Below are 25,711 nucleotides of genomic sequence, written 5' to 3'. Positions count from 1 at the left end.
CCAACAGCTATACCACCCTGCATCGCTCTGCTGGCGTTCATCTGTAGGCCAACATGGTCCTGTTGACTCTTGAATGTATTTTCCCCTTTAAACATTTTGATCATCCCTTGTCCTCTAGTTCCCTCCTCTATCCCTCCATCACTAAGCAGCCACCCTGGACTCATCAGAGATCCCTGACGTGAGGGTATGTGCCCTTGGACTACATCGTGGAAGCCAGCACCATGCAGTCCATGGGCATATACACTTGCCTCAAGGCTTTGTTCTTCACGAAGAGCCCCACCCCTGCGGCCAACAGAAAATCCCCAAAAGGACTAAAGCAACACTGATGTGATGAAACCAAAGAAGAGACTTATAGAAATCTAATTGATCTCCTCCTCCTTTGTCCCTCCTCCCTCTATTTTCCCACTTCCTTCTTCACTATCCCTTTCTTCACCTCCTCTGCTTTATTCCATAACCCTTCTTTCACCCATCCTCCACTTTCACCTCCTCTCTCCCCTGTCCTCCCACTTTCCTCTGATCCACTTCCTCTCACCTATACCCCTCTATCCCACCAATATCTCTGCAGGGTTTCATAGGAATCCCTGGGGTTTTTGGCCTTCCTGGACCTGATGGTGAGAGAGTAAGTAGTCCAGAATAACTCTGCAAAATACGAAAATTAATAACTATACAAGAACCTGAGGATTTCTACCTCTTTCAGCTACTTGTTTGGTGCGTCCTATGTGAGTGGTACACAGTAGCTGAAAACCCTCCTGTGAGCATTTGTTATCAGTCAGGATTATCAGATCTAATCCTTAGTGAGTCAAAATGATTGTGAAATAGAGGTGCTTTAAACTAGATGAAATGCTAGTAGTAGACACGCTCCACCAAACCGCAGAAAGATGACTGGAGTAGCCCTTTCACAATATTTGCACAGGATCAAGTGCTGGTGTAATTCCAGCCATCCCTACTGTTCGGGATAATAGTCAGGAGATGGGCTAACACTAAGGAGCTGGAACAAGAGCTGCTTCGGATTAGCCTGACCAAGACTCATTTTCCCAGCACCCCCCAGGCCACTGGAGTAGAATTGTAGGCTATATTAGAGAGTATTTTTGGACATGCTTGCACTAACTTACATTTGATACAGTATTTGTATTGGTTCTAGTAGGCTACCTTTTAAGAACCATTCATAATCTGCTTGTAAAATAAATATGCAATTATTATTGACAATTATCTTCTTTCTTTTTCTCTACCTCCTCAGGGAATTCCTGGTGTTCATGGGAAGAAGGGCAAGATGGGTAGGCCGGTAAAGATTTCTCTCAACATACCTTTTTATAGTGAATGCAATAATACCATGAAATCAACTGTTTATTTTTTTCAATTCTGTCATAGCTTAAAGGGCAATTCCACCACTTTCAACCTCATTTTCATTATCTCCAGCACAATACCAGTGTCAACATAGATGTGAAAACGGCCGCATTTCTACTTTTTGTAGGAAAAAATATAAAGTTCACCAAAAGTTAAAACAGGGATTTTCAAACACTATGAGATTCGCGGTGACGCAAGGAGCAATAAAATACCCTCCCCTGGTCTAGGAGCACGTTGCAGGTTTTGAAAATCACTGTTTTTTTTACTTTTAATCCTACCCGTGGTGTCACAGAGAAGCATTTTTTCTTAGGACCTTTCTTCTTATCTTTTTAACCACATATCATAGAAACACTCTGTTTTCACATATGTAGACACTGGTTTGGTGCTGGAGATAATGAATATGAGGTTGCAAAGTGGCAGAATTGCCCTTTAAAGATATAGCTAGGGTAATTTAGGTGATTTAGTGAGCATGGCTATTATTCAGAGGAACAGTCTTGAGTGTGTATGGGGCCTTCTTGGTTTTAGCCATACATCAGTGATGTATGTTGTGGTAGCCTCCACACAACCAGTGAGGAAGACTGTTGACGACTGTTGTCTTTTCACTCTTGAGATGGCTGGCTACCCCTTGAGCCTTGAGTCTGTCTGCATATTTCCACTAGTCTATACAGTATATCATTTAGAATAGGATGAGATCTCAACGGACTATAACTAGGACACCAATGGACACTATTGGCAACTATCCCATTGATTATACACTGGGTGTACAAAACATTAAGAACATTACATGCTCTTTCCATTACATATACTGAACAGTTGAATCCAGGTGAAAGCTATGATCCCTTATTGATATCACATGTTAAATCCTCTTCAATCAGTGTAGATGAAGGGGAGGAGACAGGTTAAAGAAGGATTTTTAAGCCTTGAGACAATTGAGACATGGATTGTGTATGTGTGCCATTCAGAGGGTGAATGGGCAAGACAAAATATTGATGTGCCTTTGAACAGGGTTTGGTAGTATGTGTCAGGCGCACCGGTTTGTGTCAAGAACTGCACCGCAGATGGGTTTCCCATGTGCATCAAGAATGGTCCACCACCCAAAGGACATCCAGCCAACTTGACACAACTGTGGGAAGCATTGAAGTCAAGCATGGGGGCCAGCATCCCTGTGGAACACTTTTGACACCTTGTAGAGTCCATGCCCCAACGAATTGAGGCTGTTCTGAGGGCAAAAGGGGGAGGGGGTGCAACTCCATAATAGGAAGGTGTTCTTAATGTTTTGTACACTCAGTGTATATCATCACATATGATTAACACAGAGTTCTAGTCCTTAATTTAATAAAATGTTGAACAATTTTATCATTAAAATGAAATTCATTCAGAGGGTAGTTCACTGAGCATATCTGTGTTTTGTATTGTGTTATTCGAAAGTCTATTTCATTGGACTAAAACAAAGCCTTTTACATTGGACTATAACAAAGCCTTTTACATTGGAACAATTTTTAGTGCAGTGAAGGAACTTTTGGTTTTGGAATTCCAGACCAGTTAGCCACAGACCAGGGAAGTATATTCATTGGCGCCTGAATGGGGATTTCCAATTCTCCTATCAACATGTTGAGTTGTGCTTACATGGAAAATCCTGATGTTCCCAAGTACTTATGTAATAGAGATATTTTCCCAAGCATAGCTTTACAATGTTACATGATGAATTGGGTTATTAAGCTGACGATGGTCAGTGAACGAGAATTGAAGCTGGCACAGAATCCTCGAGCTGACTTGGTGAAAAATCTGGCAATGTGCCCCTTGAGCAAGGCACTTAACTGTAATTGCTCCTGTAAGTCTGCTAAATGACTAAGATGTTGTTGTTTTTTATGAGGAGAGTGCAACTTTAGCATTTGATGATGGCATCTCTCTGTGTGTTTGTCTCTGTGGTGCCGTACCATCTCCTTCTCATCTTCAGTAGCTAGTTTTGCTTCCTTACACTGAGTCGTCTAAACATACTATATGTTCACAGTTACTAGCGTAATGTTTTCTGAGTGGCACTTGCATATGACAGAGTTAATCAAATCTGGGATCAGACACATTACCTTTGCAGCAGATGTCGTATTACCTGCAATCTTTCAAGTAACATCTTTGAGTTAAAACAACTCAAGAGCTGAGGAGGAGCCATATGTTTTAGTTTAAACGAACACTATTAGAATCTTTGGATAAAAGTGCCATTTTGCACATTTTCGATGGCATCACATTACAGCAATTACCAATTTATTACGTTCCCCCAGATGCTTAACTCAACACTCTGCCTGCCACACACATTCCGTCCATCTGAATAATATCTCATGCAATAGAAACTGCCGGTAAGATCGCCATTGCTTCATCTAATATTACATTTTCCATTCTCACTCTGTGTGCCTATGAGACCTCTACTACTAGTGCCATTAATCATACAGACGCAGTCTATACAGTAACTACAGTAACTACAGCGCTTGTATTCTGTGGTGGAGAAAGGCCAAGGCTGAAGCTGAAGCTACAGCAAGGTTTTGTTGACCTTGGCATTGTGACAAGAAGCACATGTTGAGCGTGTGGCCTAGTGGAACCCTCAGCCTCCCAGAGCCTTGGTGTAGCCTATCATAGTGTCACCGCTCTTGTTCTCTGGTTTTATAATGGAACAGTTGGAGCCAGGAGGAGGAAAGGAAAGAGCCCAGTCAGCAGATCCTGGGCCAGCCAGTCAGTCCCCAGGCTGCTGGTTAGGGCTCCTGCCAGCGAGGCTCAGCGCAGCACGCGCACTCCCAAACATTCAGCCATGGAATTTCCTGCCGCCGCGCACGCACACGGTCTCTAGGAATAAAGAGTCTAAGGAGCTTGTTTGCAGCATGCAGCTTGACGTGCTGCTTGACATGCTGCTTGATGTGCTGCTTGACATGCTGCTTGATGTGCTGCTTGACATGCTGCTTGACGTGCTGCTCGCTTGCTTGGGGTTTATTCTGCAAACCTCTTTGACAGGGATTGAGTTTGTCTACTGAGTGCTGACATTGTGTTTGGTTTATTTTCCGCACATACAGAACTGCAGTGTGGATAAACATAAAGGACTAGTAAAGAATCAGTAAATGAATACTGTAATTACTAGAAGAAGGGAAATGAGGTAATCACTCATTAACTAAACTCATTTATAAAAACATCACCATTCTTTTATCTGCTGATTTGCTGAACTGAATGGTAAGCAAAACAACGCAACAAATCATGCATTGTAAGACATGTGCATGCCGTAATACTTTAGCTTTGTGTCTAATATACATCCACACCATTATGGTTTATACTAGGAAGCCCAATATTCCAAGAACACATTCTCATGGCCAACTACTCTGGGTGTGGAAAAGTAATGGTATGTAATGATATGGTTGGCCATGCCAAGCATTATGGTTCAATACCATTATTTTTAGTACAATTTTGTTTCTTTGCAGAATGGTTGTGTTTGAATGTGTTTCTTCCACAGTGTTTAACAGCTCTCTGCCACCCTTGTACAGAGTGATAACATGCCTACTCTCTCTGTGTTTGTGTACTCAGGGGTTTCCTGGGGACTTTGGCGAGCGGGGACCACCAGGACCAGACGGAAACCCAGTAAGTGAAACAGCAGAGATGACTGTTCCCCTGGCCATCACTTCAGACCTGGGTTCAGATATATATATTTTTTTTTTTCAAATACTTACGTTGTGCTCTATTGAGCTTACCTGGTGCAATGGAACGAATGGAATAGTCCCAAAAGTGCAAAGCTCATCCTTCAGGCACTCCAGGCAGGCTCAATCAAATGCTCAAGGTATTTGAAATACAAAAAAAACTAAAAACAATTGGAGTTTCAGCCTTTAGTGAAGGTTTCTGTTGTTTGTTTTTAAAGTCACAGGTCTAGCCTTCTTGTTTTTGGATCTTGGTTTGGATTCAATAATTAGCCAGTGCATTATCTCCTGAAGTATACACAACAACAATCTATTTAGAGAATTTGAATGACTGATTTACATCATTTCAGTACAGTGGTCAAGTGGGCTTAATCACTCCATAAATGGTGTAAACTACATACATTTACATTACATTTAGTCATTTAGCAGACGCTCTTATCCAGAGCGACTTACAAATTGGTGCATTCACCTGATAGCCAGTGGGATAACCACTTTACAAAAGTTTTTTTTTTTTTTTTTTTTTGGGTTGGGGTAAGGAGGGGGGGGGTAGAAGGATCACTTTATCCTATCCCAGGTATTCCTTAAAGACGTGGGGTTTCAAGTGTCTCCGGAAGGTGGTGAGTGACTCCGCCGTCCTGGCGTTGTGAGCGAGCTTGTTCCACCTTTGGGGTGCCAGAGCAGCGAACAGTTTTGACTGGGCTGAGCGGGAACTGTGCATCCGCAGAGGTAGGGGGGCTAGCAGGCCAGAGGTGGATGAACGCAATGCCCTCGTTTGGGTGTAGGAACTGATCAGAGCCTGAAGGTACGGAGGTGCCGTTCCCCTCACAGCTTTGTAGGCAAGCACCATGGTCTTGTAGCAGATGCGAGCTTCAACTGGAAGCCAGTGGAGTGTGCGGAGGAGCGGGGTGACGTGAGAGAATTTGGGAAGGTTGAACACCAGACGGGCTGCGGCATTCTGGATGAGTTGTAGGGGTTTAATGGCACAGGCAGGGAGCCCAGCCAACAGCGAGTTGCAGTAATCCAGACGGGAGATGACAAGTGCCTGGATTAGGACCTGTGCTGCTTCCTGTGTAAGGCAGGGTCGTACTCTCCGAATGTTGTAGTGCATGAACCTACAGGATCGGGTCACTGCCTTGATGTTAGCAGAGAACGGCAGGGTGTTGTCCAGGGTCACGTCAAGGCTCTTTGCACTTTGGGAGGATGGAGTTGTCAACCGTGATGGTGAGATCATGGAACGGGCAGTCCTTCCCCGGGAGGAAGAGCAGCTCCGTCTTGCCGAGGTTCAGCTTGAGGTGGTGATCCGTCATCCACACTGATATGTCTGCCAGACATGCAGAGATGCGATTCGCCACCTGGTTATCAGAAGGGGGAAAGGAGAAGATTAGTTGTGTGTCGTCTGCGTAGCAATGATAGGAGAGGCCATGTGAGGATATGACAGAGCCAAGTGACTTGGTGTATAGCGAGAATAGGAGAGGGCCTAGAACTGAGCCCTGGGGGACACCAGTGGTGAGAGCACGTGGTGCGGAGAAAGATTCTCGCCACGCCACTTGGTAGGAGCGACCTGTCAGGTAGGACGCAATCCAAGAGAGAGCCGCGCCGGAGATGCCCAACTCGGAGAGGGTGGAGAGGAGGATCTGATGGTTCACAGTATCAAAGGCAGCAGACAGGTCTAGAAGGACAAGAGCAGAGGAGAGAGAGTTAGCTTTAGCAGTGCGGAGAGCCTCCGTGACACAGAGAAGAGCAGTCTCAGTTGAATGACCAGTTTTGAAACCTGACTGGTTTGGAACATACCCTGGCTTCAAGGTAGTACTTAAACTCACGCACACACACGTACGCACGCGCACACACACACCCACACTAATATAATTTGTCTGGTGAACAGACATGCTAAATAAAAGTCACACTTGATGAATTGAAAACAACCGCTTTAAGTTTCCCCTGTTGGGGTACGTAGACCTCCGCACTGCATTTCATCTCCTCTGCTTCTTCCTGGGAGTGAGACCTCCTGATTCATTCCTGCTCCTGAGGCCATAATGATTCCAGCCTGAGAGTTTGTTACATAGTCACATGCCCAGAGCATCTCGTTCTGGTCTCTGATCATGTCAGACCACAGCTATCCACATTTACAGCCATGAGGGAGGGGGCTCTGGACTCTGTGAGATCTGGACCATGTCTACTGTTTTAAATGTTGCAGTAATGTCTGTAAGAACTGTAACCTAGAGCACTCATATGGCAAGTAGTTATTATAGGTGCAGTGTACACTCTTATGCACTTCTCAGTAGCTGCATTGGTGACAACTTGGGAGAATCAGATCACTGCATAAGAGTGTATATCCAAGCAATGAAGCGGGTACTGTACTTCACAAGGTCAAAAAGATAATCATATCTTCACTAAAGCAATTTCTTAAACCACATCCCACTCAAGCCAGTTTGACATGGGACATATGTGGTTCTAAAGCTCCCTCAACTCTACCTTTCTTAACAGCTCTTTGAGTGGCAGCTGTATGGAGATATTATGATTGGCTGACCTCGACAGACCTCTACAACCCCATTTCCTGCCCTGTTGGAACAAGAGGGAAAGTTTCTGTTGGCTGAATAACCTCTCCTTCAGTCATAATGAAACTAGAGGAGGAGGGAGGGGAGGAGGGGGAGGGGGCAGGAAGGCCACACAGGGCTCTCTAACATCTATCTCCCCTTTTAGATAAAGCTCCCCTCTTTCTCCCTCTCCCTCGGTTTCTCTCTCTCTCTCTTTCACCCTCTCTCCCTATCTCTCTCCCCCTCTCTCTCTCTCTCTCTCCCTGGAGAGGATGTGGGCATGGCACGTAGCAGTGGGGTAGTTACCGGGGACAACAAGCCCCTCTCTGTGTGTTGCACCATCTTTCATTAGCCTGGCCTGCGAGATGGGAGCTGGAGATTACACAAGCTATCAGGGGAAAACACAAACACACTGAGGGCTGGGGTCTCTCCCACTCCTACTGCCAGCAGCGTAAAGGAACACTGTGCCTCTCTTCTGCTTGTGTTTGTTTAGAACAAAGCCTATAACCTTAGAAATCTGCTCTCTCTCTCTCTCTCTCTCTCTCTCTCTCTCTCTCTCTCTCTCTCTCTCTCTCTCTCTCTCTCTCTCTCTCTCTCTCTCTCTTTCTTTCTTTCTTTCTTTCTTTCTTTCTTTCTTTCTTTCTTAGGGCGAGCTGGGAGCCCCTGGTCCTAACGGAGTTCTCGGCCTCATTGTGAGTATTTAAAGCCATGTGTACCTTCACTCTGTGCTCCACTGCACTCTCTAGGACACTCTGCTTGGTTTGGGGATGCCTGTTTATGACTTGCCTTGTTGCAACATTGTTGATGCTAAACAGAGCTAAACAGAGGTCCCAAATGTTGCCTTAAAGAACATAGAGCAAGAGCATTACGTCATCGTTGAAGCTCAACTATTGCATACATATGTTGGGATTGTGCATGATATCGTTGTCCCACTGCATTTTCCTCTACAGTGTTCTAAGTCTTCTAAGTCTTCTAAGTGTGTGTGGTCTGTATGTTGTTTGTGGCAGGGAGACATGGGTCCTCTAGGGATGATGGGTTTGCCAGGACCATGTGGACTTAAGGTAACTGACCTACTCCTTTACTAACTTTTACTGTAAATGCTGTAGATGTAATCAAATGCAGGAGTCATAATTTCAAGAGGGGTTTATCTCTATCGCTATGGCAATGTTATATCTGTTTACTCATCTGTTTACTCATCTGGTTATTTTTCAGGGGGTACCCGGAAACCCAGGAGAACCAGGACTGAAAGGTGATAAGGTGATCTGAATACCTCATTATTAGCCTACTGTATTTAAATCAACCATGCTATCAGATAAAATGTAGTCTCATCCACCAGCTGGCACTCTGGGGGACATGAGGTATAACTACATAGACTTCTCTAGAAATCTGATTCAGGAACAGTTTGTAGACCACCCTCAAGCCTACTAGATGTATCTACTGTAGCTTATCATCAATCACTGCTAGTTTAGAGCTTGGGCTTGCAATGTGCTCCACGTATCACACATGCTGTATGTTTAAGCTATTGAGAAATATGTGCTTTTCTTTGTAAAAATACATTTTACATTTACATTTTAGTCATTTAGCAGACGCTCTTATCCAGAGCGACTTACAGTTAGTGAGTGCATACATTTTTCATACTGTACTGTATGAAAACCTATGTCTTTCTTCAGGGTGACGTTGGACTTCCAGGGGAGCAAGGAGAGAATGGATTCCAAGGTGACAAGGTATTTCACTTCACTACTTAACAGATGGTGGTGCCTGTCGTCTGAGTCTGTGTGTCAGGAGTTTGTCTTTTCTTTTCACAAAAATGCTCTCATTGTTTAACAGGGTATCCAGGGTTCACCAGGGTTGCCAGGCATTCGAGGGAAACCAGGGCCACAGGTGAGTCCGTTAACCCTTATATAGGGTCTGTGTACCTGGGACCATGTATAGAATACAGTACGGTAAATTACTAGGGTATCACTTTTGAAATGGCTAGTGATACAAAGGCTATCCAGTAAACTACTATGCTGTCTCTGTCCTAGGGGGTGACAGGTGAGCCGGGTCCTGATGGTATACCTGGCCCTCCGGGCCAAGAGGTAAGGATCTGTGAGGGCGTCAAGATGACTCATGAACCAGGTCTGATCTTCTCCTTGTTATGTATAGTAGAGATGACCACCTGTTGTCTGGTTGTTCTAAGGGTTTCCCAGGAGACATCGGCCCACCAGGTCACAACGGCCCAGAGGGCCCAAAGGTCAGTAGCCTGTAATGAAACTATCTCACGCCTATTAAGCCTTGTTTATACCTGGTGCTAACATGCATCCTTTGTCCTGATCTTGTCTACATTTACATTTTAGTCATTTAGCAGACGCTCTTATCCAGAGCAACTTACAGTTAGTGAGTGCATACATAATTTTTACATACTGGCCCCCCGTGGGAATCAAACCCACAACCCTGGCGTTGCAAACGCCATGCTCTACCAACTGAGCTACATCCCTGCCGGCCATTCCCTCCCCAATTGTGTGCCGCCCCATGGGTCTCCCGGTCACGGCCGGCTACGACAGAGCCTGGATTCGAACCAGGATCTTTAGTGGCACAGCTAGCACTGCGATGCAGTGCCTTAGACCACTCCGCCACTCGGGAGATTACATTCTGATGTGTCTTATATCCGTCCACTGTGTAAGCATTGTGACCAGATTTCCTGGTCCCTCCCTGTATGCAAATTATTGAACAGCTATTCTTTCAAAATAATATTTATTTATTTATTTTAAGACATAAATGTATGCCATAAGTCAATGGTGCCACCTGTCAATGATTGTAATGATGATTTCAATTGTTTCTCTGTCCAGATCTGTCGACAATGTGTGCCTGACTACCTCTGGAGGTGGTCAGGAAGATCATAATCAGACCACAATGCATCTTTTAATTGTCTACACCTGTCTGAAAATGTGGGCACAATCAGAATTTGGACAAGATCACGAAAAAGGATGCATGTTAGAACCAGGTATAAACAAGGCTTTAGTGTAGGCTACATGACATCTATTAGTGTAGGCTACTTGACATCTGCAATTGGCATAGTCGGCAGGATCAAGCACTTTTATGAGCAATGATTACCCTTAGTTTTGGGAAGTGCTTTGAGAGGTTTAGTTGGTTTTTAGTGAATTCAAAGAACAGTGGTTGGCAAGGAGCAGGTCCTTGGGGGTCCTTTCTGGGTCGCATGGGGACTGCTGGGGACCAGTGCTGTTGGACTGCCAGTGCATCATGGACAGCAACATGGGGTCCGTACATAATCTAACATCCTGTATCATCCTTCTCAGGGGAAGCCAGGAAACAGAGGTTTACCAGGGCCCAGAGGAACAGCCAGACTAGAGGTGGGATTGTCTTTAGTTTATTGTATAAAACATACAATGCTTAACGTATTCATGTCAAGACCAAGTCTTACTTTGGCTATGTATATAGGATGTACTGTATGTAAGAGATATGACAGCAATGATCTTGCATTTCCACATAGTCCAGTGATAGTGCAAAGTATTTTTGTCCCTGTCTTGACCCTCTGTCTACATATTGTTTTCCAGGGCGATGAGGGGCCACTGGGACCACCTGGACCTACAGGACCGGAGGTGAGTGCTGATTGGACAGCACAAGACCAAAACAAACAAAACAAGGAAGTCCAAAAATACAATATGGGTCACTCAGCACATGAAAACCCCCAAATGTCCACCTCTCACCATCCCATAGCCTGTTTCATAACCAGGATCTTTCAGAGTGGGAAGCAATTTGCTTCAGTTAGTGTTTAAATCCAGCTGAATCACTATGATATGGTTAGCTATATACCATTAGCTCTTGGCAGAGTTGTTAGTCTATTGTGCAGAAAATCTATTTTGATAGATGGCTGACTGCTTAGTGTGGATTTGTGGCATGAGTTTGGTAAGTAAAACTGCTGTGCTCTGCCACATCTCAACATGGTGCTCATCTGTTATACAAAGACAACAGCCTGGGATGAGATATACTTATAAAAAAGCTAAGCTTTATGGTTTTAAACCAATGAAAATAAAGCCATTAATTTCCGTGCATAGGCAGTTAGCCCAGTTAGTAGGATTACTATGAAAACTGTTCAAATATCTGTATAGATGGTACTTTTGGAGAGCGGCCATTTTGCTAAACACTGGAAGTAAATGTCAATGCTTCATTAAAAATACAGAAAAATCAATTTATGAAACGGCTTGGAATGGCTGTTGTGAAATAATACCTCTTGGTTTGTAAGTCGCTCTGGATAAGAGCGTCTGCTAAATGACGTAAATGTAAATGTTTCCCTTGCCTAATATTTTGATAGATGGACATATCCCCCATTCCTTACTCTGAATAATCATAAACATCTGGATATCTATAAGGATAGACTCTGGTTGCATCCCAAATGGCATCCTATTCCCTATATAGTGAACTACTTTTGACTAGGGCCCATATAGCTCTGGTCTAAAGGTGTGTAGGGAATAGGGTGTCATTTGGGACGCAGGCTCTCTCTCTCCTAGATCCGTTAAGCTAGCTCTGAAATCCAGACCTTTCTTCTGATTGTTTCAGTGAGTAGCCTGGCCTTGGATTCCATCATAATGTATCCTCCTACAGAGACTTCCCATTTTCATCCATTATAGACTAAATAAAGAGTTAGTCTGGAGTCGTCCCAAATTCAAGTAGCAGAGCAGTAATCCAGTTCAACAATAACAGAGCACTAATCCAGTTCAACAATAGCAGAGCACAAATCCAGTTCAACAATAGCAGAGCACTAATCCAGTTCAACAATAGCAGAGCAGTAATCCAGTTCAACAATAACAGAGCACTAATCCAGTTCAACAATAGCAGAGCACTAATCCAGTTCAACAATAGCAGAGCACTAATCCTGTTCAACAATAGCAGAGCACTAATCCAGTTCAACAATAGCAGAGCACTAATCCCGTTCAACAATAGCAGAGCACTAATCCAGTTCAACAATAGCAGAGCACTAATCCAGTTCAACAATAGCAGAGCACTAATCCAGTTCAACAATAGCAGAGCACTAATCCAGTTCAACAATAGCAGAGCACTAATCCAGTTCTACTCTCTCATACAGATGACTAAGCGCATTAAAGAACAGAGGAATCCAAACGGCCATCTCCGAAAGACAGACACCACAACTCATTGAATATACTGATTCAATATAACACATTAGATCCAATTATGTTTTACTAATGCATTAGTGAGCTAAATTCTCGGTTCCATTGTTGATGGACTTGAATCTTTGAATAATATAGAGAGGGACAGTGACGTTGCTCTTCTCTGCCAGGAAAAGCACGTTCGTAATAAGCCAACAAAAGTAGCACAGCTTGTTCAGGCATTAAAACTTTGACGATAACAGACGACATTCCACGAAATGAGTGTGAAAGCTGTTGGTGCTCTTAATAACAGGATGTCATTTGGGGGCTTGGAGATGAGGAATGGTGCATTAAGCTAGGTAACCTTCTGACTGTATAGCTTGTACACTTTGGAACGTTTTGTTAGTCTTGTATTGTTCTAACCCATTCGTCCAATCACCATATCACTGGTCTGAGTAAGATAAGATAAGACAGTATAATATTCTGTCCCTAAAAGGACAAATGTCTTGGACACAGTATGCTGCTGCATGACAAAGTCAACCATCATTTTCACACCATACATTCATCCAGACACTCTTAAAGCCAGATTGGAGGACTCCTTAGGACAGATTGTAGCTTTACTGTATATTCTGTCTGTAGGTATGTTAGTGTGGTGGCGGGTGGGTTACGGTACTAGGACGGTTGTCTTTAGGGCAGATGATGATTCTACTGTACTGTGTGAAGAGGTTCAGTACTATGGTTCATGTATATTTTCTGTTCAGGGCAGACCTGGAAGGCAGGGATTCCCGGGGAAAACAGGTCCCGAAGGATTAAAGGTCAGATTCTATTAACATAATGCACCATCCATCCGCCGGAGTCTATCACTCTCTCTCTCTAATACTCTCTCTCTCCATCCATCCACCAGAGTCTATCACTATCACTGTCATCTATTGTTTAACATGGTTTCCCCCTGCTCTGTCTCTCTCTCTCTCTCTCTCTCTCTCTCTCTCTCTCTCTCTCTCTCTCTCTCTCTCTCTCTCTCTCTCTCTCTCTCTCATCTCTGTCTCCCTCTGTCTCCCTCTCTCTCTCTCTCTCTCTCTCTCTCTCTCTCTCTCTCTCTCTCTCTCTCTCTCTCTCTCTCTCTCTCTCTCTCTCTCTCTCTCTCTCTCTCTCTCATTTAACTGTGTGTAAATTAGATGTTACGTTTCTATTACCAGGGGGACCGGCCTCTAACTAAGCATGTTCTCTCTGACTGATCTGAACTTTAAAAAGTTTTGAATCTTTTTATGAAATGCTAATTTGGTATTCTGCTGTAGGGCGAGACTGGAATAACTGGAGAGGTCGGAAAGCTTGGCGAGAGGGTAAAGGCTTTTCTCTCTCCTCTCTCTCGCTCTCTGTTTGTTTATACTTCACTCTGTATGTGTGTGTGTGTCTGTGTGTGTGTCTGTGTGTGTCTGTGTGTGTCTGTGTGTGTGTGTGTGTGTGTGTGTGTGTGTGTGTGTGTGTGTGTGTGTGTGTGTGTGTGTGTCTGTGTGTGTGTGTGTGTGTGTGTGTGTGTGTGTGTGTGTGTCGTGTGTGTGTGTGTCTGTGTGTGTGTGTGTGTGTGTCTGTGTGTGTCTATGTGTGTCTGTTTGTGTGTGTGTGTCTGTGTGTGTCTGTGTGTGTGTCTGTGTGTTTTGCTGTTGCCCCACTGCTCTGTAGGTCATGGTGGAAGTACTGGACTTTGACTGTGTGCTTTCCTGTGTTGGTCTCTTCAGGGGCTGGTGGGTTTCATTGGTCCTATTGGGGAGCCTGGTCTCGCAGGAGAAAAGGTTAGCTGTGTATCTTTGCATTAGACATTACAGGAAGACTTTTCAAATCATTTACTGTTGTTTTGTTCATATTGAAAGATTCCGATGTATTATTGATCTACTTTCCCAGCGGGCAAAGATGGTTGAAATGACGTTATTACAAACAGTTGTAAGCTGTTTGAAATTAATTATGCCATTTCAACCCGTTTTGCCTGCTGGGGTTGCTTCCTGTTGATGTCTTGTGATATAACTACAGATGTAGGATCTTAATTTGAGCCAGTTGGCTACAGAAAGAAAATAATCCTTAGGCAACAGGAAATGTGAATTATAATAATAATTTGGTGGGTGCTTATATTTGTCCTATTTCACACATGTGCAAGTGTGTATTAATACACATGTGAATTGGAAATGTGTTTTTTGCATATCCCACTCCCCCTGAGACACCCTCGGACAGTGGGGTCACAGCCAGGGTCTGCCATTATCAACGGCAAACCTGGAGTAATTAGGGTTAAGTGCCTTGCTCAAGGGCACATCAACAGATTTTTTACCTTGTCGGCTCGGGGATTCGAACTAGAGTCCAACGTTCTAACCGCTAGGCTACCTGCCGCCCTGCTAACTATGTACCTAAGGCACCATCGTTTATTTTTAACCTTGTGACCTGACCAGAAATAACTACAGGGAAAACTCCTGGTCCTACCTATGTGATCCAGGGTCCTCATAGCTGTGTTGGTTTTCCCAGGGGGACCGTGGGGAGATGGGCTTGCCTGGACCGCCAGGGGAAAAGGGGGCGATGGTAAGGAGTAAGTCTGGACCCCGTCTCTATTCCCAGGGGCCTTCAACTCTATATGGGTAGGACAGGATGTCATTTGGGGGCTTGGAGATGAGGAATGGTGCACTAAGATAGGTAACCTTCTGACTGAGAAAGAGATATGTATAGCTTGTACATCTTGTACAAAATTAAGATTTTGTTAAGTCATACTGTAAGTCAGCTCAACTCCATGTTGGGTTGCACTGTAAGAAGTATAGCATTTATGTTGTATATAAATGTGCAGAAGTTTCCAAATTAGTTATTTATATATCTCTTCTTGGTCTCTCAACTCATTACCTAGTATAGTAAATGCAGGAATATTTGCTTCACACAGCAGCAAACAGCTGGAGGCCCCATATTGTTTGAATCTACATATCTTCACAGCATATTGACTCAAGATGTTGATTGTATAACAACACACGCTTTAGTGCTGCAGCTATTGAGAAGCGATAGAGTAGGTACGATGCAGTTATGTCAGATCTCAGTACACTCTTAGAAAAAAGGGTTCCAAAAGAGTTCTTCGGCTGTCCCCATGGGAGAACCCTTTTTGGTTCCAGGTATAACCCTTTTTGGTTCCAGGTAGAACTATGTTGGGTTCCATGTAGAAGAACCCTCTATGGAAAGGATTCTACATGGAACTCAAAAAGGTTCTACCTGGAACCAAAAAGGGTTCTTCAAAGGGCTTTCCTATGGTGACAGCAGAAAAACCCTTTTAGGTTCTAGATAGCACCTGTTTTTCTAAGAGTGTACCTAAACTAATAAACTGTCCAGTCAGCCACATCTTGCAGTCTAAAAATAGACAATACAGTACATCAAAACAGTTGAACAGCCAACAATTGTCAATAGTTATCAGTTCACTGTCAGTATTAGAGTATGTTAGAAAGGGGTTTTAAATGGGTTTGAAGTATGATGGATGTCTTCATGGTGTTGTGTTGTTCTGTCTGTCTGTCAGGGTCATCCTGGAACTCCTGGAGAGTGTGGCTCATCAGGACCTCTAGGGATACCAGTAAGTAAAGCCTGTTTGCTTTACACATTTAGTGACAGTTTCCCGGACACAGATTAAGCCTAGTCCTGGACCAGAAACAACTTTCAGTGGAGATTATTTTTATTCCATGGAATAGTCTTAATTTGGGTCCGGGTAACCGGCCCATAACGTTTGGTACCATTTTAAACTTATTGTGCCCTGTAGATTTACAAGAATGAACCCCATCCCACCAACACTACTCTGAAATAGAGTGTGAAGCAAGTCATCTTTCTACCCTCCACCCCCCCCATAAAAAAAAAAAGTGGTTGTCCCACTGGCTATCATAAATTGAATGCACTCACTAACTGTAAGTCGCTCTGGATAAGAGCGTCTGCTAAATGACGTAAATGTAAATGTAAATGTAAAATATCATAGTTTCTAGTTTGGCATTGGATACAGCATGGGAGAATGAATTTATAAGAAAGGCATCACTGCTGTAAACAAACTGAACGAGACATCAATATATTTGGTACATTCAGCAGCTTGGCATAGAGTCTGTTTGAGTTTAGTTTAACTGTCTTCAAAGGTCAGACTTAGCCTCTTAAAACCTCTTAGGCTACTACTCATTCTGGCTCCTCAAGGGTTTGTTGCCTGCCTTGTTTGGAATCCAGCTACGTAAACATAGCCAATTATGGTCTGTGACGAGGCCCACATAGTTACCCTCACTAAAACGTCTAATCTTCACTCATTTAGACACTAAAGACAGTTGTACACACAAGAGGCGGTTGGGAGACATTCCCCACAGCACATATCTTTGTTGATGTTGATGGGGAGTGACAGAAAGACACTCAATAAGTGGCAGGATTATTCAGTACTGCCATGCCAGCTGTAAACTTTAGCACCTCTGGCTAAGCTAATGCAGCTCCCACCCTTTACCTTTATAGCATGTCTACATGTCTTTAGTCTCCTCACGCCGTGCACTGACATCACACACGTTGATGCTTTAGCAAGCTGCACAGGAGACTGCAGCAGCAGAGTGCATTAGTGTTAATAGTAGAAAATACTCTTAAACTTCTTCTGACCAGGTGTCCTTTGAAAATGACATGCTTCATCTCAATAGGATATCCTGTGCAAGCATGACTAAATGCATATACTTCAGGGGCATGATATCAGCTCTTTGGTCATGATAGGGATTAATTACATTCACTAGCATCCTGTAGGTCCAGCTCCAGTCTCATTAGTCAGTCCTACTACTCGTCTCAGTGAGTGTGGTAACGTTACTGCCTTCCCTCATATAATGTGGTGTGTTCTTCCTCCTACAGGGTCCGGCCGGTTCGAGGGGTCTCGGTGGGATCAGAGGACCCAAAGGCAGGAGGGTAAGGAACAGGATTTACTCCTTCAGCATCATTTACATTTACATTTAAGTCATTTAGCAGACGCTCTTATCCAGAGTGACTTACAAATTGGCGCATTCAACTCAGGATAGCCAGTGGGACAACCACATCTTGATCACAGTAAGTACACTTCTTCAAACAAGCAGCTGTGAGCAAAGTCAGTGCAATCAGGGACAAATACATCTCGATCACAATAAGTACATTTCTTTAAACAAGTCAGTGCTAGCAGGTGAAATAAGTCAGGTGTTAGTTTAGACAAAATACAGTGGTAGTAAAGGGGGGGTAGAAGGATTACTATTCCAGGTATTCCTTAAAGAGGTAGGGTTTCAAGTGTCTCCGGAAGGTGGTCAGTGACTCCGCTGTCCTGGCGTCGTGGGGGAGCTTGTTCCACCATTGGGGTGCCAGAGCAGCGAATAGCTTTGATTGGGCTGAGCGGGAACTGTGCTTCCGTAGCGGTAGGGGGGCTAGCAGGCCAGAGGTGGATGAACGTAGTGCCCTCGTTTGGGTGTAGGGTCTGATCAGAGCCAGAAGTTAAGGAGGTCCCGTTCCCCTCACAGCTCCGTAGGCAAGCACCATGGTTTTGTAGTAGATGCGAGCTTCAACTGGAAGCCAGTGGAGTGTGTGGAGGAGCGGGGTGACGTGAGAGAACTTGGGAAGGTTGAACACCAGACGGGCTGCAGCGTTCTGGATAAGTTGCAGGGGTTTAATGGCACAGGCAGGGAGCCCAGCCAACAGCGAGTTGCAGTAATCCAGACGGGAGATGACAAGTGCTTGGATTAGGACCTGTGCCGCTTTCTGTATAAGGTAGGGTCGTACTCTGCGAAAGTTGTAGAGCATAAACCTGCAGGATCGGGTCACCGCTTTGATGTTAACAGAGAACTAACTGGTCCTCTGTAGCTCAATGTGGTCCTCTGTAGCTCAATTGGTAGAGCATGGCGCTTGTAACGCCAGGGTAGTGGGTTCGATCCCCGGGACCACCCATACTTAAAAATGTATGCACACATGACTGTAAGTCGCTTTGGATAAAAATGTCTGCGAAATGGCATATTATATTATTATTATATTATTAGAACGACAGGGTGTTGTCCAGGGTCACGGCAAGGTTCTTTGCACTCTGGGAGGAGGACACAATGGAGTTGTCAACCGTGATGGCGAGATCATGGAGCGGGCAGTCCTTCCCCGGGAGGAAGAGCAGCTCCGTCTTGCCGAGGTTCAGCTTGAGGTGGTGATCCGACATCCACACTGATAGGTCTGCCAGACATGCAGAGATGCGATTCGCCACCTGGTTATCAGAAGGGGGAAAGGAGAAAATGAATTGTGTGTCGTCTGGGTAGCAATGATAGGAGAGACCATGTGAGGATATGACAGAGCCAAGTGACTTGGTGTATAGAGAGAATAGGAGAGGGCCTAGAACTGAGCCCTGGGGGACACCAGTGGTGAAAGCACGTGGTGCGGAGACAGATTCTCGCCACGCCACCTGGTAGGAGCGACCTGTCAGGTAGGACGCAATCCAAGAGTGAGCAGCGCCGGAGATGCCCAACTCGGAGAGGGTGGAGAGGAGGATCTGATGGTTTACAGTATCAAAGGCAGCAGATAGGTCTAGAAGGATAAGAGCAGAGGAGAGAGAGTTAGCTTTGGCAGTGTGGAGAGCCTCCGTGACACAGAGAAGAGCAGTCTCAGTTGAATGACCAGTCTTGAAACCTGACTGGTTAGGATCAAGAAGGTCATTCTGAGAGAGATAGCAGGAGAGTTGGCTAGAAACGGCACGCTCAAGAGTTTTGGAGAGAAAAGAAAGAGGGATCGAGTGTAGGTTTTTTGAGGAGGGGTGCAACTCTCGCCCTCTTGAAGACGGAAGGCACATAGCCAGCGGTCAAGGATGAGTTGATGAGCGAGGTGAGGTAAGGGAGAAGGTCTCCGGAAATGGTCTGGAGAAGAGAGGAGGGGATAGGGTCAAGCGGGCAGGTTGTTGGGCGGCCGGCCGTCACAAGTCGCAAGATTTCATCTGGAGAGAGAGGGGAGAAAGAAGTCAAAGCATAGGGTAGGGCAGTGTGAGCAGGACCAGCGGTGTCATTTGACTTAATAAATGAGGATCGGATGTCGTCAACCTTCTTTTCAAAATGGTTGACGAAGTCATCCACAGAGAGGGAGGAGGGAGGGGGAGGAGGAGGAGGATTCAGCATGGAGGAGAAGGTGGCAAAGAGCTTCCTAGGGTTAGAGGCAGAGGCTTGACATTTAGAGTGGTAGAAAGTGGCTTTAGCAGCAGAAACAGAGGAAGAAAAAGTAGAGAGGAGGGAGTGAAAAGATGACAGGTCCGCAGGGAGTCTAGTTTTCCTCCATTTCTGCTCGGCTGCCAGGAGCCCTGTTCTGTGAGCTCGCAATGAGTCGTCAAGCCACGGAGCAGGAGGGGAGGACCGAGCCGGCCGGGAGGATAGGGGACATAGAGAGTCAAAGGATGCAGAAAGGGAGGAGAGGAGGGTCGAGGAGGCAGAATCAGGAGACCGGAGGGAGAAGGATTTAGCAGAGAGAGAGAGAGCGAAGGTTGCGACGGCGCATTACCATCTGAGTAAGGGCAGAGTGAGTAGTGTTGGAGGAAAGCGAGAGAGAAAAGGATACAAAGTAGTGGTCAGAGACTTGGAGGGGAGTTGCAGTGAGATTAGTAGAAGAACAGCATCTAGTAAAGATGAGGTCAAGCGTATTGCCTGCCTTGTGAGTAGGGGGGGACGGTGAGAGGGTGAGGTCAAAAGAGGAAAGGAGTGGAAAGAAGGAGGCAGAGAGAAATTAGTCAAAGGTAGACGTAGGGAGGTTAAAGTCACCCAGAACTGTGAGGGGTGAGCCATCCTCAGGGAAGGAACTTATCAAGGCGTCAAGCTCATTGATGAACTCTCCAAGGGAACCTGGAGGGCGATAAATGACATGGATGTTAAGCTTGAATGGGCTAGTGACTGTGACAGCATGGAATTCAAATGAGGAGATAGACAGATGGGTCAGGGGAAAAAGAGAGTGTCCACTTGGGAGAGATGAGGATTCAAGTGCCACCGCTGCGCTGACCAGATGCTCTCGGGGTATGCGAGAACACATGATCAGACGAGGAAAGAGCAGTAGGAGTAGCAGTTTCTGTGGTAATCCATGTTTCTGTCAGCGGCAAGAAGTCGACGGACTGGAGGGTAGCATAGGCTGAGATGAACTCTGCCTTGTTGGCCGCAGAACGGCAGTTCCAGAGGCTGCCGGAGACCTGGAACTCCACGTGGGTCGTGCGCGCAGGGACCACCAGATTAGAGTGGTAGCAGCCATGCGGTGTGAAGCGTTTGTATGGCCTGTGCAGAGAGGAGAGAACAGGGATAGACAGACACATAGTTGACAGGCTACAGAAAAGGCTACAATAATGCAAAAGAGATCAGAATGAAATTAACTAAACATCTCAAATCAAATCAAATTTTATTGGTCACATGCGCCGAATACAACAAGTGCAGACATTACAGTGAAATGCTTACTTACAGCCCTTAACCAACAGTGCGTTTATTTTAAACAAAAAAAAGTAAGAATAAAAACAACAACAAAAAAAAAGTGTTGAGAAAAACAAAGAGCAGAAGTAAAATAAAGTGACAGTAGGGAGGCTATATATACAGGGGGTAACGGTGCAGAGTCAATGTGCGGGGGCACCGGCTAGTTGAGGTAGTTGAGGTAATATGTACATGTGGGTAGAGTTAAAGTGACTATGCATAAATACTTAACAGAGTAGCAGCAGCGTAAAAAGGATGGGGTGGGGGGCAGTGCAAATAGTCCGGGTAGCCATGATTAGCTGTTCAGGAGTCTTATGGCTTGTGGGTAGAAGCTGTTGAGAAGTCTTTTGGACCTAGACTTGGCACTCCGGTACCGCTTGCCGTGCGGTAGCAGAGAGAACAGTCTATGACTAGGGTGGCTGGAGTCTTTGACAATTTTGAGGGCCTTCCTCTGACACATCTGGGGAAGCAAGAGAGCGGGGCCTCCCTCGACTAACTCCTGCAGAACAACTTGGCAGAACTGTCTTTGTTTCAGGGACAGTCTTCGTTTTGGGGACAGCTGCCGCAGAACAAAGAGCATCCACTACGTTCCCTACACACCATCATTTGTTATGGCTACATTTTGAATTAATGCAAGCTAGTATCACTATGGATGGAAACTTGTGCAGACCTTCGCACGCTAACTATAGATTTGCTATCATGACACCACCAAAGTACAATGCACAGTCTCACAACTTCAACTACAAAATAACCCTTGGTAACCCTTTCTTGTACAGTTTGAATAATGGGTTAACTAACTGCAGGTCTATCCAACCATATGACTGATCCCTCTAATATGCATAAGTGGTATAATTATGGGCATATTATGGAATAATTTTGCATAACTCATTTAATGTTCTATGCAATCACGTATTGAATATTTAATAACTTAGAATAGCAGTACATTATAATAAGGCTTATAAAAATAAACCATAGAAGATGAATGCAATTAAACTCAGTTCAGACACATTAGGAAATGGAAAATACCCCTCAGCGTCTTCTATTGGGACAGTTACCAAAGGCCGCCTAGGCCTGTTAGTAGACTAATGTTAGAAATGATCACCAGCTGGTTCTGAGGCAGAAATTATTGGAAGTGAAACAACCATAACTTATATAGATAGATCAGTTATTAAAGCACCACCAACACCACCATCTACCCAAACCTTGCCAGACAGTGAGATCTTTTAGATCAGCACCACCACCGACTGGTCCCAGATCTGTTTGTGATCTTGCCAACTCCATTATCAAGCCTAGGAACATACAGAAACCTAGTATCAAGCCAAACATGGCATGGCAATCCCATAAGGAGTTTGCAAGAGAGCAGACACAGACTGGCACCCAGGCTAGCCAGTAGCACAGCAACACTGGGAACAGAGATGATAGATATCTGTTTGAGAGAGAAGGATAGTAAGAGCATTTCTGTAACAACAGATTGGACCATTTACTATATAGCATCAGTCCAAGTCCTCCTTTGTTACTTGAGTGTTTGCTGGCGTATGTTGAGGTTGGACAGCCGTTGCCAGTGCGGTTTTGAATGAGGCTGGAGGAGGAACAATGACAGTACAGTATACAGTTCTTTCATTGACTCTAACCCCCCCTGGTGTGAGTTATTTTTATCCATGACTCTTCAGCCCTCAAGGGATGCATCTCTCCGAATCCTATGTGTACAATAACCAAACACATGCTGGCCACCTTGAATCTTTGACCTCAACCATACATCAAGTCTCTTCTTCCTGTAAGACCAAGAGCCATAGTATTCACAGAGATGCGCATGGAAGAGGAAGAAGTCCAGCAAAAAGGCATGGTCTGGTCGAGTGGATACGATGCAGAACAGATCATGGCGTCCATAGCCAGAGCAGAGAATGGACCAGTGTAGTCAGCGTCACGATCATCTCTGGTCCAAAGAAACAGGACGGTTGATTTCCCATGAACTCAGCAGAGAGAGATGAGTACAGAACCGGCATCACTCAGCAAACTGAATGACTGTATCTAGTTACAGTCTGTCCTGTGCAATGGGATGAAGTCGTTTATCGACATCAGAAGTAGGCTTGGGCGATATACTGTTTATACCGTAGACCGGGGTATTTTGAAATACCGACGGTATGTTTTCAATACCGGGGGGGTTGGGGGCACTCCCGCCTCGCGGGGCCTACGGGGGTGTGTGCTACGCCACTGCTTATAACTAACTACAGTGGGAAGAACAAGTATTTGACACACTGCCGATTTTGCAGGTTTTCCTACTTACAAAGCATGTAGAGGTCTGTAATTTTTATCATAGGTACACTTCAACTGTGAGAGACGGAATCTAAAACAAAAATCCAGAAAATCACATTGTATGATTTTTAAGTAATTAATTTGCTTTTTATTGCATGACATAAGTATTTGATCACCTACCAACCAGTAAAAATTCCGGCTCTCACAAACCTGTTAGTTTTTCTTTAAGAAGCTCTCCTGTTCTCCACTCATTACCTGTATTAACTGCACCTGTTTGAAGTCGTTACCTGTATAAAAGACACCTGTCCACACACTCAATCAAACAGACTCCAACCTCTCCACAATGGCCAAGACCAGAGAGCCAATAGGCAAGCAGCTTGCTGAGAAGCCAACAACTGTTGGCGCAATTATTACAGTTGAAGTGTACATATGATACAATTACAGACCTCTACATGCTTTGTAAGTAGGAAAACCTGCAAAATCGGCAGTGTATCAAATACTTGTTCTCCCCACTGTATGTTAAGTAGAACTATAAGAAATCTAAGATGTGTCAAATAAATGATATCCAGCTCAGGGCTCCAGCTATGCATTTGGCTTTCTAACTCGCTAACTAAGTGGCTAGATGTCAAGATCAAGCTTCTTGGTTAGAGCAGAGACATTCAATCCCCTCCTGGATCAATATCCCTTTATTTTGTGTTTTTAAAAATAATAATTTGAAATAGCACCCCTTGTGTGCACTTCCAGTAATACCGTATTCAGAAATGGTATAAAGGTATGAAAATCTGGATACCGCCCAACCCTAATCAGATGGCTGACTGGATCTTACTGTACTTACTGGACTACTGAAACTCTTCAGGGGATAAGTGACCTATCATTGCTGTCCTATCAGTGATGTCCCACCAGTGATGTCCTATCATTTCTGTCCTATCAGCGATGTCCTCTCCTCACAAACGTTGAGGCTAGTTCACTGCAAATGACTGACCCTGTATTTTTCTCCTTCAAACAGAACATGCCAGAATGGCTTTTTATCTTCTATGCACCCATGCAAGATCAAAGATGATTGAAAAATGTGTGAAACTGTTCACTTTTATATTTTGAGTTTCTCGGCAGGCATTGATATCTAGTTGTTTTGGTTGAAAAGGAAGAATGAGTCAGCAGTAGGACTTTGAAAGGTCATGGCTTATCTGTGTGACACTGTCCCCAATGTTCAGCTGAATACTGTGGTCATGTGATCATGGAAAGAAGATGGGAGCAGTATAGAGACGTCAGTGTGCATTGTACTATATAGGTCACAAGTGGCTTTAGGAGAAAACCCCTAGCGTTTACAGCACCGACCACAGTCACCTCTCCCTCTGTGTCTCCAACCACAGTCGTATTTTCAAAACTGTCTCCAATAATCACTCTTTCCTCTCTGTAACCACGGTACCCACCACAGTCATGGGAAGTGCCTAAATAAAATATGAAATTGTTTTTTTAAGGAAATCCTCAAATTAACACAATTTCAGTAGGATGGGAACATTTAAGTGGGAACATTTAAACTTTTATGTTAGAGCACATTTATTGCTGTTAAACGCCTTTCTGGCTGAAGAGCCCTACATGAAGAAGAGGACACTTTATATTCATTGAATTACTCTCTCTCTCTCTCTCTCTCTCTCTCTCTCTCTCTCTCTCTCTCTCTCTCTCTCTCTCTCTCTCTCTCTCTCTCTCTCTCTCTCTCTCTCTCTCTCTCTCTCTCTCTCTCTCTCTCTCTCTCTCTCTCTCTCTCTCTCTCTCTCTCTCTCTCTCTCTCGCTCTCTCTCTCTCTCTTGCTCGCCCTCTCTCTCTCTCTCTCCTACAGGGTCCAAGGGGTCCCGACGGTCCAGCTGGGGAGAAGGGGTCAGTTGGAGGAAAGGTGAGGATGGGGTTCAGCGGTCACACTGTTGGTTGTTCTGCTGCATGTACCTCCACAGTTACGGAACAATTTGACTTCATCATTCCCCAATGAACACCAACCACAGCCAATGGAAAACATGGATACTGCAATGCGACATTTGTTTGTGCCTTAATTTGGTACTTTTATGTCCATATAATACTTTTAAATGTGGCTTTGTTCACAAGTCTTTTATTGCTTTGATTATTTTCAACATCTGAAAGACACTTTCTGGGACATGTTCTTCTTTTAGGGACATTTCCTTTTGCCAACTTTGGGAAACTTTTAATTAAAGCAATTGTAAATGGTTTGTGGCATTCTTAAAGACAAGAGTTCTTGGGTATTGTGTGTGTGCGTGTCTGTGTGTGTGTGTCTGTGTCCATCTATCTGTGTGTGTGTGTATGTGTGTGTGTGTGTGTGTGTGTGTGTGTGTGTGTGTGTGTGTGTGTGTGTGTGTTAGTAAGAC

General features: G+C 44.6%; 1 protein-coding gene across 2 annotated transcripts in view; it reads left to right on the top strand.

The window, feature by feature from the left end:
- The window catches only part of LOC121558076 (collagen alpha-1(XXVII) chain B), a 93,844-nt gene that overhangs the window by 48,856 nt on the left and 19,277 nt on the right, over positions 1–25,711 (top strand). For both annotated transcript variants that reach the window (XM_041871560.2, XM_041871561.2), the window contains exons 11-29: positions 566–619; positions 1,238–1,282; positions 4,903–4,956; positions 8,191–8,235; positions 8,551–8,604; positions 8,756–8,800; positions 9,214–9,267; positions 9,371–9,424; positions 9,568–9,621; positions 9,723–9,776; positions 10,840–10,893; positions 11,098–11,142; positions 13,410–13,463; positions 13,944–13,988; positions 14,385–14,438; positions 15,157–15,210; positions 16,178–16,231; positions 17,512–17,565; positions 25,174–25,227. In XM_041871560.2, coding sequence (XP_041727494.1) covers positions 566–619; positions 1,238–1,282; positions 4,903–4,956; positions 8,191–8,235; positions 8,551–8,604; positions 8,756–8,800; positions 9,214–9,267; positions 9,371–9,424; positions 9,568–9,621; positions 9,723–9,776; positions 10,840–10,893; positions 11,098–11,142; positions 13,410–13,463; positions 13,944–13,988; positions 14,385–14,438; positions 15,157–15,210; positions 16,178–16,231; positions 17,512–17,565; positions 25,174–25,227 — 981 coding nt within the window. The remainder of the gene's footprint in view (positions 1–565; positions 620–1,237; positions 1,283–4,902; positions 4,957–8,190; positions 8,236–8,550; positions 8,605–8,755; positions 8,801–9,213; positions 9,268–9,370; positions 9,425–9,567; positions 9,622–9,722; positions 9,777–10,839; positions 10,894–11,097; positions 11,143–13,409; positions 13,464–13,943; positions 13,989–14,384; positions 14,439–15,156; positions 15,211–16,177; positions 16,232–17,511; positions 17,566–25,173; positions 25,228–25,711) is intronic.

The sequence above is a fragment of the Coregonus clupeaformis genome, chromosome 18, assembly GCF_020615455.1.
Source record: "Coregonus clupeaformis isolate EN_2021a chromosome 18, ASM2061545v1, whole genome shotgun sequence".
Taxonomy (NCBI): domain Eukaryota; kingdom Metazoa; phylum Chordata; class Actinopteri; order Salmoniformes; family Salmonidae; genus Coregonus; species Coregonus clupeaformis.
This window is presented reverse-complemented; position numbering and strand designations above follow the sequence as displayed.